This window comes from Dama dama, chromosome 19, assembly GCF_033118175.1.
Source record: "Dama dama isolate Ldn47 chromosome 19, ASM3311817v1, whole genome shotgun sequence".
NCBI classification, from domain to species: Eukaryota; Metazoa; Chordata; class Mammalia; order Artiodactyla; family Cervidae; genus Dama; species Dama dama.
The window spans coordinates 72,408,555-72,421,702 of NC_083699.1; the positions used below are offsets into that span (position 1 = coordinate 72,408,555).

Consider the following 13,148-nt stretch of genomic DNA (forward strand, 5'->3'; position numbering starts at 1 on the left):
CTGGCTGCCAGGCTTGCAGGCTGAACCCCTCAGCGCCTTCTGGGCTGCATACCCACTGGGGCCATCCCCGGACAAGACCCTTCCAAGCCACCACACATCTCTGAACCCTTCAGCCCAATGCCTCGGTGCAGAGACAGCAGCGTTTGGTCTGGAGACCTGGAGGGCCCATGCCTGTTACTGAGCAATGTGTCTGCTCCTGCTGACTGAAACACCACCATTGCTACAGGCCCATCTCCCCCCGGGCCTGCCTGCCCCTCCACTCCCGTCACAGGTCTGTACTCCACCAGGCAGCACACTTCCACACAGGCTTCTTTCCCTTTCCTCTCCTGCCTTCTTCCGGATCATTCTGAACAATACCCCCAGCCCGCACCTCGGAGAGAGGGGAGCGAGCCCAGCCCTGGCCCTGCCCCTGGTCCCTGTGGCCCTGGCTCCTGATCAGGTCCCCAGGGTCACCCTCTGCGGCTGTGGCCTCGGCCTGGGTAGCGGGCCGGCCGCCTTCCTCCACAGGGTCTCCTCTGGTTCTACACTGTGGGCAGCGGGGTCTCTATGCAGGAAGGGCACAGAGGGAGCAGAGCCCATGTCACCCCAGGGTGAGAGGGACCCCGCTGCCAGGTCACACTCGGGAGCAGGACACATGCAGGGAGCAGGACACACATCGGAACGGGACACATGCGGGAGCGGGACACATGCAGGGAGCAGGACACACGCAGGGAACATGACACACTCAGGCACAGGACACACGAGGGGAACATGACACACGTGGGAGCAGGAGACACATGGAAACAGGACACATGCAGGGAGCAGGACACACACGTGAACAGGACACACTTGGGGAACAGGACACACTCAGGAGCAGGACACATGTGGGCAACATGACATACTCGGGAGCAGGACACACGGGGGAGCAGGACACACACGGGGAACATGACACACTCAGGAGGACACACGCAAGGAACATGACACATTTGGTAGCAGGACACACGGGGGAGCAGGACACACACAGGAGGACACACGCAAGGAACATGACACATTTGGGAGCAGGACACACGCAGGGAACATGACACATTTGGGAGCAGGACACACGGGGGAGCAGGACACACACAGGAGGACACACGCAAGGAACATGACACATTTGGGAGCAGGACACACGCGGGGAGCAGGACACACGCAGGGAACATGACACATTTGGGAGCAGGACACACGGGGGAGCAGGGCACACACGGGGAGCAGGACACACACAGGGAACATGACACATTTGGGAGCAGGACACCCGGGGGAGCAGGACACACGTGGGGAGCAGGACACACACAGGGAACATGACACATTTGGGAGCAGGACACACGGGGGAGCAGGACACACGCAAGGAACATGACACATTTGGGAGCAGGACACACGCGGGGAGCAGGACACACTCGGGAGCAGGACACACACGGGGAACATGACACATTTGGGAGCAGGACACATGGGGGAGCAGGACACACGCGGGGAGCAGGACACACGCGGGGAGCAGGACACACACAGGGAACATGACACACTCAGAAGCAGAACACATGTGGGGAACATGACATACTCGGGAGCAGGACACACGCAGGGAGCAGACACACGGGGGAGCAGGACACATTTGGGAGCGGGACACACGTGGGGAGCAGGACACACACAGGGAACATGACACACTCAGAAGCAGGACACATGTGGGGAACATGACACACGGGGGAGCAGGACACACGCAGGGAGCAGGACACACGTGGGGAACTGGACACATGTGGTGAGGTTCCTGCGCTGGGCTCCGCATCTGACCCGCAGTATCCTCACCTGGGCTCACGAGCGCATTGGCTCGGCTGTGACCCTCCTGGCCATGGCTGCCAGCAATGCCAAGTCTGCCCCTCAGCACCCTCGGCTCTCATACTCACGTGGGCACCAGTGTCCCCTGGAAGGCTCTGCGGGTCACAGACACAGCCTGGTGTTCCTCACTCAGGTGGTGGGATCGGGGGAGATGAGACTCTGTCTTTCCAGGTTCTCGGGGGTGTCCAGGGTTCAGGAATCTCCCGAAAAGCACTGGTGGGAACCATCCACTAGAATAGTGCGGTTATGCTCCGAAGAAGGAGCCGGTCCTTCCTGCGGGACCGCCTGGCACACCAGCTCTGCCCCTGCCCGTCCTCAGACCGCGACCTCTGAAGCCCCCCTTGCCAGAGTGAAGACGGCTCTTTAGAGGCTCCACCCCAGGCGTGCGGGGCCCCAGACCTTCACAAGGCTGCCAGGCTGGCACACGTCTTCAAGGATGTGCATTCCTGCGCCCCCTCCAATTGAGCGGGGGTTTCCCCGAGACCAGGACACTGACGGGCGGCCCGGGGTGCATGCAGAAGGTGACCCAGCTCCTTAAGCGGCCCTTTCAGTCCCTGATGAGGCCAGACTGAAAGCAATGAGTGTCCGTCAGAGGCCAGCACAGGCCAGCGTGAAGGACGAGGGTGAAGCGCTGGCCGTCAGGAGCACACGAGGGGCGCCGTGGACAGAGATGGGTCCTTGGCTTAGGGGAGCTCCCTCTGAGACTGTGTGATTTCTGCAGAAACAATCTTCTCTTCTGCTCGTAAACAAGGGACAGTCAACGCCCCAACACCGGCCCCAGTGCAGGCTTTACCCCCGGGTCTCATTTTCCCTAAAGACAATAATGGGGTGCAACTTACGCTCTCATTAACAAGAACACACATGAACTTGCTCCCCACATGATGACCTGGCCCTGTCCTCCCAGTTGCTGGGAGGTAGGTCAGGTGGGACAGGAAAAGGAAACAGTATTGAAACTGCACTGAAATTCCGGGCACTCTCCCAGGCACGAAGGAAGTATTAGAATCATTAACACACACAAGGAAGATGAAATTTCCTGCTCTGTCTTAATGAGACAGTAAAAAATGTCTTTTCTTCAAGATCGCAAATGGATAAGAGCCCTTTAGAAAGAGTTCACAAGACTCATTGAAAGGCTGCAGCCGAAAGGGCCTGGGTATCACCCTGGCTACCTCGCATTTCTACAAGGAGAGAAAGTCTTATTTTGTTATCAAGGGTGCAGCTGTTGTTTTACATCTCACCATGGAGGAATTTATCACTGAAAGTGTCCACATTCACTTCAATGGACTTGGCTATAGACTCATGTTTCCTGGAAAGCCAGTTAAGATGCAAATTTTAAATATTTTATTTCTGAAAAGCAAAATCATTTTCTCCAGTAGAACACACTCAAATCAAATACCATACAACCTGGTTTCTGGGAAAGCATTTCTGGAAACATCTTTCCCCCAAATCCAAACAAGAACATATAACTGTCTAAACGTGCCAGCGGTCAACCCAGTACACAGACAACAGCAAACACTCTCTGCTCCACTCACTACCTGCAAAACACCTTCAGCAGACATCCTCAGCTAGGGGAATACTTCGATTCACTTACAGGACGGGTAAAAAACAACATCTTGTTATTTGTAAGCCAGAGAACTCAAGCACGTTTTACACACACTTGCAAAGTACCAGACCTGCCCCCTGCCACCCCTGCTTCCTTACGAGGATATTGTACTCACTGGCTTCCCAGGGACGATAGGGGGTCGTTATTTCTCATCTAAGCATCAGGCTCCAGAAGCGCATGTACTCCACATGCTGCAACACACACATGCACAGACTTTATTCTGACGTGTGCTCTGCGCTCACGTGGGTGCCGGCGGCTCACCTGGTCACTACAGGCTGGGTGGACGCCTCCCAGCAAAGATGCTGGTCCACGGAGGGTGTGGATCCCTGGGCCCCGGGGATGACAACCAGCCTCTCGGGGCGGAGGTCATATTCCCACATGTGCCCCAGGAGCACAGACAGTTGAAAAATGACCTATGAACTCCCTACATCACAGCTCACTAAGGTGGCGTGTTAACAGTGCCCCTGACTCTCAGAGAGGAGTCCTGCTGTCAGACAAGGGGAACTTCCCAGACTCTCAGCGAGGACCCCGAGCTCCCGCTCCGTCAGCACCCGGCATGGCCCACTGGATGGCCCTGGATGGCGCCGTCTGGGCTCCGCGTGGCCTTGGCCAGGCCGGCAGCCCCTTACCTCAGAACAAAGCCACCCTGTGCGGTCGGCAGGGCCGGATGGACGTGGCTCTGGGACAGATGGTCACTCTCCCCGTTTAGAGAAGATAAAAAGGCTAAAGGAGAAACATCAGAGTGGGGTTTTGTTCTAAACCAGAGGAGGCTACGGCTCCCATTGGTCTCAGGTTGGAGACCTCGTGACATGGGATCAGGCACATGTGACCTACTTTTTGCCCGCTCCCCTCGTTCCGCAGGACGGTGCGCCTGGCGGACGGGCTGTCATTCCAATGACTCCGTCCCCCGACAGGGGCCACCGCACAGACTGCCGTGCCTGCAGGACATCGCGTGGCCGCTCACCCTGGAAAGGAGGGGGGCAGAGGCCTCAGGCCCCCATCAATCGAAATGCAGCGCTGCAGACCCAAGCAGCCTCCTCTCAGCTGTGGCCGCGCTCGGGCTGGGTCCCTCCGAGACCGTCCGGAAGGTTTGGCCCGCGAATCCGCTCCTCTTCCCCGTTTCCTCCTCTGTGGTCAGGAGCTTCCAGATGTTGCCCCAGGAGTCAGTTACACAGGAGCTGAGCCTCGACTGAGCCCCCCTGCTGCCCGAGAGGAGCCAGCCTGACAGTGGGCTTCTCACCTAGGCGGTGAGATGAATGAACTGATCCAGACCTTGAGACTATGTGGAGGATGCAGCTGGTCCCCCATCAGAGCAGGCATCTGCCACCATGCATGAGAAGTGACTACTATTACCTCTCTCTCTCAACATCTCATCCCAAATCAGATGCAGATAAATGAAAAGACCAAGCCCCTAACCAACTGGCTGTGGGGAAATTTCACCCAAAGGACTCGCTGGCTGGGAGGATGGGCCTCGCTCTGCCGGGTGCTGTCAGGCCCTGCTGGGAGAGCCCGCAGGGCACGGGGGCGCCTCCTAAGAGAGCCCTGCAGGGTGCTGGGGCACTGTGCATTGCCAGCAGAGGTGCACCCACAGGTGGCAGCATGCCAGTTTGCTGCCAGATCAGCCTGACTGTTCGTTACAGGGAAAAATGGAAAATGTGTATAATGCAAACCACCAGTAACATCATCCCCAGAAAGACCACCAGTGAGAATGGGGTGTTTTGAAGTCGACCTACTCAGACATCTTTCCAGTAGGCATGTATCATTGTATTTTTAACATAAATAGGACCAAGTCACCCATGATTGTTCTTTTTCCCTACTTGACATTATACATGAAATATTTTTCTATGTTTCTGTATATAAATCTGCACAGTAATGGTCAAATTTCCCATGGTATCAAACTGTAAGCATAAGATTTTGTGCATTTAATTTTAAGCATTTTCATGCATAAGGATATAGTCAGCTGCAAGGACTGTATGCTCTGTGTCCCTGAATCATTATCTTAAACAATGCTTTCATAGTAATCTTTGGGCGGACCTGTCTCTGTCATCTTTTATCAACTTGGAATGTTTCTTTATAGAAGGAAGGTCCAAGGACACGTGCTTGAGGCTCTGGTGTGGGTGACAAATGGGCCTGCCAGCAGCACTTCCGAGATGAAGGGCCCTTCCCTGTGCTCCGGCCCACCCTGGGGAGCCTGTTAGCGGTGCCACTGAGCTCCGAGACCTGGGATGCCAGTGCCAGAGGCTGGGCAGGGATGGAGGAGACCGGGAGCCCTGTGGCAGGCCATTCGTTGTTGGCTCATCCAGTGCCCACAGCTGCTCCGTGAGGGACAGACAGAGCAGTCCTGTCACTCTGGGTTCGCTCATGGTCGGAGGGCATGGGCCGCCAAGGGCCCCCTCTTGGTCACTGGGGAAGCACTGAAAGGACTGGGCACTGACCTTCGGGCCTGGAGGGAGGGCAAGGTGAGCAAGTGGCCACAGTGAGGCTGTGCAGGGTGGGGGGGTCACAGCAAGTGGAGGAGCTGTCAAGGAACCTGCCTGACTTTGTGCAGGGGTGCAGGGGGTGGCCGGTGCCGACTCTTTGAAGGTGTGACATGGACACGAACAGCGAGCAGGGGACATGAAGAACAAGAGTCATGGCTGAAGAGGAGGTGAGGGCTCGGGGACATAAAAGTGGCCAGAGGCCCAGCCAGGATGTCGGGGGAGCTGGGGATGGTGGCATCCAGGGCGTGGGGCTGGATGCAGCTGGGCAGACATGGTCAGGACAGGATGGCCCTGCCAGCTGTGCCTGCCTTGCCCATGGGGGCAGCTGGCAAACATTGGGGGAGGCAGAGAGGCCAGTGGGGGCCCCTTGACTCCTGCAGTTGCCAAGCTGCAGCCCGGCCTGGGGGTGCTCCTGGTCTGTCCTCCACGTGGTCCCCAAGAACCCCGGTCAGATGGTCGATTTACATAACCAACCTCGCTCCTGACCACAGCCCGGGATGTGCCAGCCGTGTGGAAGGAGCCGTCCATCCAGCTCCTGTCCAGACCCAGCACTGCCTCCTGGTAATCGGTCCCTGACTCTCCTGCAAACAGGTACCTGGAGGCTGAAATGTTTACACCTTCCTCGGTACAAAGCAAAGATCAAAACAACTCTGTGCAGGCACCACAGGGTTAAACATGCTGAGCTGCAAGTAAAAAAGCAAAACAAAGCCAGGCAGACAAGATCGGGGCAGCAGGAGAGAAGCTGGAGTGGACAACATTGAAATTTCAGAAAGTCAGGCCCAAGTTTTGTGACATTTTAAAGACACAGGTGTTTTCCTGACAACCACCTGGAGACAGGCTGACTCGGAACCTATATGACATGTTATGTCATGAATTTGGGTTAACAAATCACAGTTGAAACTTGGTCCTCAGTGGCCGCCTTGTGGCCCTGGGTAAACCAGGTGCCCAGCCTGGAATGTACTCTTCAGGCTTCAGCAACGCCCTTGCAAACTTAAACACATGGGTGAATAAACCAGAACTGGCCTGGAGAGGACCACGCCTGAGAGCTGAGCAAGAAACCTCAAAGGCTTTCTCTACAGGTGACACGCTGAGGTCAGAGACAGTGCTATGGGCTCGGGACCCAGGAGGCCCTGGGAGAACTCAGGCCTCAGGGTGCAGGGTGGACAGCAAGGTGGCACGCGGAACACGCAGACTCTGGCACACAAGCACACGGGCTCTGGTACCCACCCCCACCCCCAACCCCCACGAGGCAGGACGGTCAGCAGGGCCTGGCTGCCTGCAGCACGAGCAACAGGGCCCTACATGAGGCTGGAGTCCCTCAGCGCCGGTAACAGGGCCGGCTCTTCAGACTCCCCGCTTGCTGGGTGAGGCCACTGAGGCCTGGCAACGGGGCACACATAGGGGAAGGTGTCCCATGTGCCTCGGACATTCCAGGGAAGAAGCTGTGAAGAACCCTGTCTGCCTCAGCCGAGACCAGCTTCTCCAAGCTCTGCGTCACCGGATGCGACCCTTCAAGAGTCAGTGGGAATGCTGCTCCTGCCGGGTCACGTGCAGCTCCTCGCTTCTCTGCTCAGGTTTCCTGCTCGTGGCGTGTGCTCTCACCCTGGCATGGCCCCCGGCTGATGCCGCTTCAGGGACTAAAGAGCGACACCTGCCTGGTGCCACGCACGCACACTCCCTGGTTCCAGGGCTGAGTCTGACTCTCTGCACTCCTGGTAACTGGACACACGGACACGCGCCGCTTCCTGGCCACTCACCTTCCCCCATAAGCAGGCTCGACGCGTCAGAGCAGATCCATAGACAGCGCACGGGTTCACCCTCGGGACCTAGAGCATCAGAGCTGCCTCTGGCGACTCGCGGGAGGGCTGGCGGGTCGTGGGGCCCCGCGACCTGGAACACAAGAACATGGGGCGCGTGAGCTGACTGGTGAGTACCTCGCGCCTCGGACCAAGCCTCCACAGAACAGCAGCGTTTCTTAGGACTTGGCTGTGAGACGCGTGGGATGTGATGAAGTGCCTGTGAGGGCTCATCCTGGGACCAGCCCTCCGCCCTGAAGGAGGAGGCTCCACAGACCGGGGGGCTTCCGTCTCATAGACGAGCAGGACAGAAGCAGAACTTGGCCACACTGTGCACACTTCTGAAAATATAAGTGAAACAGCCAAACTCCTACTTATTTAGCATATACATACATACTGATTTTTTTCTAAAATTATGAAATTATATACTCACTTAAGTACATTTCTGGTTTCCTACTTTTTACAGCTGGTATTATCATTTCATTGAAACCCTTCCCTCTCAGCAGGCAATCTGTCCATCTAGTCTTTCCCAGAGTGTACCATTTTCTCCTTGATCTAAGTTTCTAGACTTCTCACTTTTTGAATCCACGTTTGTTGCCCAAATAGGAAATTTCATCCCCAGACACAAGAACTCATGCTCATGACGTCACACTCTTTGCTGCGTGTCAAGTCCAGGAGTGAGTTTAGATCTCTGCGCCCTCTTGTCAGACCTCTGCACCTTAGAAGGCTTCTTTACAACGGCGTCTACCCTTTGGAATTGTGAGGTCAGAGCACCAGAAACAAAGAGAAGCCCGTGTTAAACATCTCTGCCTTTCTCTGTGTCAATCAGGTAACCGTTTTAGGTAATAAACAACATCACTGTGTCTGTTTCAAGGTCAAATATTCTTATCCATATAATCCGTCAAGGTTTGAAATGAAATAAATGAGAATACAGGACATGTAAAGAAACGCCATGAAAGACGACATTGAACAAAACCTCCCTCTTTCACAGAGGCAGACGGTGTCCCCGCTGGTGCAATGAGAGAGTCCGCGTGTTGCTGACTGGAGGATCAGAGAGGCCTGAAGCTCACGAGTGGGAACTCATGAGGAAGCAGTGGAAGAATTCTCAGCAAGGGAGCCAAAACAATCCCTGAGAAAGGAACAGTCTTTTCACACGGTGCCGGGAAAACTGGTATCACACATGCCAAAGAGTGAACTTGGAGCCTTAACTCACAACATATGCAGAAATTAACTGAAAATGGGTCAGAGACCTAGGCTTAGGAGCTAAAACTGTAAACATCTTGAAAACACTGGAAGAAAAATCTTCATGATACTGGATTTGGAATGATTTTGTGGATCTGACACCAAAAAGCACAGACAGCAACAAACAAGTAGATGAACTGGACTTCATCAAAATTAAGAACTTCCGCACATTGAAGGGCACTAACAGGAAAGTGAAAACACAACCTACACAACAGGAGTGAATATCCGTAAATCAGACCCCTGAGCAGAGTTAATATTCAGACTGTATATGGAGCTTCCACAACTCAATAATAAAAAACCTAAAAATATACAAAGGATTTGAGTATATATTTCTCTAAGGAAGATAAAGAAATAGCCAGTAAGCACGGGAAAAATAACTCAACATCACTGGGTATTAGAGAAATGTAAGTCAAAACCACAGTGAGCTACTTGAAGTGATGTCATGAAGCTCATGTCATGAAGCTCAGTCATGTCCAACTCTTTATGGTCCTATGGACTGTAGCCTGCCAGGCTCCTCCGTCCATGGAATTTTCCAGGCAATGATACTGGAGTGGGTTGCCATTTCCTTCTCCAGGGGATCTTCCCAACCCGGGGATCGAACCCGGGTCTCCTGCACTGCAGGCAGACTCTTTACCGTATGAGCCACCAGGAAAGGCCCGTGAGCTACTTAGAGTGGCTGTAATAGCAATAACAGTAACAATAATGAAAATGATAATAAGAAAAAACAGAAAATAACAAATGTCAGCAAGGATATGGAAAAACTGGAGTCTTCATATATTGCTGGTGGAAATACAAACTGGTGTGACCACTTGGGAAATCAGTCTGGCAGCTCCTCAAAAAGTAAAACCTAGAGTTACCATATGGCCTAGCAACCCCACTCTGAGGCTCATACCCAAGGGAGTGAAGATGTACATCTGCACAAAGCCTTGCACCTGGGTGTTCACAGAAGCACTGTCCCAGACAGTCAGAAAGTGGAAAGAACCCAGCATGCATCAACTGATGATGATGGATCAACAAACGGTGGCATATCCTTACAGCGGGACATTACTCAGTTGCAAAAAGGGGTGAAGAATTGATATGCACTACAACGGGGATGAAGCCTGAAGACATAACATGAGGGGCAAGAAGGCAGATGCAGAAAGCCATGTGTGTGATCTTGTTTAGAGTAAACGTCCAGAACCAGGACAGAAAGCGACCCACAGTCCTAGGGCTGAGGAGAGAGGGCTGTGAGATGAGCGTGGGGTTCCTTTTGGGGCAATGAGAACATTCTGGATTAGACAGTGGTGATGGATGCACACCTTTGTCAGATGCTAAAAACAACTAAAATGTACACTTGTATGAATTGTATGGCATGCGAATTATACTCAAATAAAAAAACAAAGGTAATTAATAAATGCCAGCAATGCAAGAGGCCCTGGGTTCAATCCGTGGGAAGGGAAGATCCCCTAGAGAAGAGAATGGCAATCCACTCCAGTATTCTTGCCTGGAGAATCCCTTGAACAGAGGAGCTCGGGGAACTACAGTCCATGGGGTCATAAAGGGAATGGAAGAGACCTTGTATTAAACATCACAGAGTTACCCTGTGTCTACTCCACCCTTAAAGGAACTGCACCGGAATGACGCTCACAAACGGCGCAGACATACAAGCACTGAGAAGTCAGGAGGAGAGATGAGAACCAACAAAGATATGTCAGCGCACCCCTGGGATCTGGGACACGGGTGAACATGAGGTAAATGAGAAGCAAAGCAAAGACAGGAAAACCGCAGCCTCTAACAGGGCTGAATGGGGAAGCTGGCTGTTCACCCCGCATCCCAGGAAGAGCAGGGCTGCACAGAGCGGCTCCACAGGCCAGGGGTACGAGGCAGGTGAAAACAACTGTGATGATGAGAATGGTCTGTGAGGAAGCCTCGGGGCCACGACTGCCACAGCACCGTGGCCACCATCCAGCACTCCGAGACAACCCGAGGTTTTCTCTCGGGAGTGGGTGACTCTGCAGGATAGAAATGCCGACGCGGACCTGGGATTGTCACGGGGAAGAGAACAGGAGAAACACGAGATCCCATGCCTCTCCCAGGGCTGCCGGTGCCCCAGCACACAGGGCCCCCTCGCTGCGAGCCACACAGAGTAGAAAGACTGTGATAGTGGTTTCTGATGAAAATGTAAGAAAGCCCGAAACTAACGAGCTGAAGGACATTCCATTTGAAATTGACATCCTCTGAGAACTCGCTTACTAGACACGTAGCCCCAACAAGGCACCACGTCTGGTAACAGCACCAGACCAGCAGGCTGGAAAGTGACGTGACAGACCCGTGTGCGTGGTGACCCACTTCTTTCAATATCAGCAGCACACTTCAGAGGGTGGGGGCACCGAGCTCCCTGCAGAGTGAGGTGTTAGCGCCGGGAAGGTCTTGGAGCAAAGCCTCTGTCGTTCTCTCTTCCAAACTTAACTGGTGTCGGGAAGGGGGCGACAGAGGAGATAACGTGGGGTCCGTGACCCCCTCCTCGCCACTACAGCCACCCCTCACTGCACAGCCCACTCGGTGACAACAGGAGCGATGGTTTTCAGCATCTTGCTGAACAGACCGCCACAACAAATCAGTTTCAAAGGAACAGAGCCCGAGGACAGCTTGTGCCCTCACAAGCACAGTCCAGACAAAGCAGCCTGCTGAGCCGTAAACGACTCACACACACATACAGGCAGACACATGAGCATGCCTGTGGGGGCATGAGAGGCTCCCACTGGCATCTACGCCTTTATGTGGGGCCTGGCTTCTATGGATATCTGAGAAGACGCCCAGGGGCAGTGCTGTCCTCTGCCCTGCTGAGCATCCTCCCAGGAAGGCTGGGTGACAGGAGTGGAGTGGGCCAGGAGAGGAGAAGGGACAAGAGAGGAGTGGGGACAAGAGGAGAATGGGGCTGGAGAGGAGGAGGGACAGGAGAGGAGGGGGAGTCAGGAGAGGAGGGGGGGTCAGGAGAGGAGGGCGGACAGGAGAGGAGGAGGAGTCAGGAGAGGAGGGGGGACAGGAGAGGAGGGGGGAACAGGAGAGGAGGGGGAGTCAGGAGAGGAGGGGGGACAGGAGAGGAGGGGGAGTCAGAAGAGGAGGGGGACAGGAGAGGAGGGGGGACAGGAGAGGAGGGGGAGTCAGGAAAGGAGGGGGACAGGAGAGGAGGGGGGCAGGAGAGGAGGGGGACAGGAGAGGAGGGGGGACAGGAGAGGAGGGGGGAACAGGAGAAGAGGGGGAGTCAGGAGAGGAGAGGACAGGAGAGGAGGGGACAGGAGAGGAGGGGGACAGGAGAGGAGGGCGGACAGGAGAGGAGGGGGGACAGGAGAGGAGGGGGACAGGAGAGGAGGGGGGACAGGAGAGGAGGTGGGAACAGGAGAAGAGGGGGAGTCAGGAGAGGAGGGGACAGGAGAGGAGGGGACAGGAGAGGAGGGCGGACAGGAGAGGAGGGGGACAGGAGAGGAGGGGAGACAGGAGAGGGGGGACAGGAGAGGAGGGGGCCAGGAGAGGAGGGGGGCAGGAGAGGAGGGGGAGTCAGGAGAGGAGGGGGGCAGGAGAGGAGGGGGAGTCAGGAGAGGAGGGGGACAGGAGAGGAGGGGGGCAGGAGAGGAGGGGGACAGGAGAGGAGGGGGGCAGGAGAGGAGGGGGGACAGGAGAGGAGGGGACAGGAGAGGAGGGGGACAGGAGAGGAGGGGGACAGGAGAGGAGGGGAGACAGGAGAGGGGGGACAGGAGAGGAGGGGGACAGGAGAGGAGGGGGACAGGAGAGGAGGGGGAGTCAGAAGAGGAGGGGGGACATGAGAGGAGGGGGGACAGGAGAGGAGGGGGACAGGAGAGGAGGGGGACAGGAGAGGAGGGGGGCAGGAGAGGAGGGGGAGTCAGGAGAGGAGGGGGGACAGGAGAGGAGGGGGACAGGAGAGGAGGGGGACAGGAGAGGAGGAGGGCAGGAGAGGAGTGGGGACAGGAGAGGAGGGGGACAGGAGAGGAGGAGGGCAGGAGAGGAGGGGCCAGGAGAGGTGGGGGGGCAGGAGAGGAGGGGAGCAGGAGAGGAAGGGGGACAGGAGAGGAGGGGGGCAGGAGAGGAGGGGGACAGGAGAGGAGGGAAGCGGAGAGGAGGGCGACAGGAGAGGAGGGGACAGGAGAGGAGGCGGACAGGAGAGGAGCGGGCAGGAGAGGAGGGTGACAG

The 13,148-nt window shown here is 55.6% G+C and overlaps 1 protein-coding gene across 26 annotated transcripts in view; it reads right to left on the reverse strand.

Moving 5' to 3' along the window:
• PCBP3 (poly(rC) binding protein 3) overlaps positions 1–13,148 on the reverse strand; it is a 217,056-nt gene that overhangs the window by 47,974 nt on the left and 155,934 nt on the right. For all 26 annotated transcript variants that reach the window (XR_009697025.1, XR_009697026.1, XM_061167407.1 and 23 more), the window contains one exon: positions 7,680–7,812. Coding sequence is in view for 23 of the 26 variants with exons in the window: in XM_061167407.1 (XP_061023390.1) it covers positions 7,680–7,812 (133 nt within the window). In the remaining 3 variants the exon portion in view is untranslated. The remainder of the gene's footprint in view (positions 1–7,679; positions 7,813–13,148) is intronic.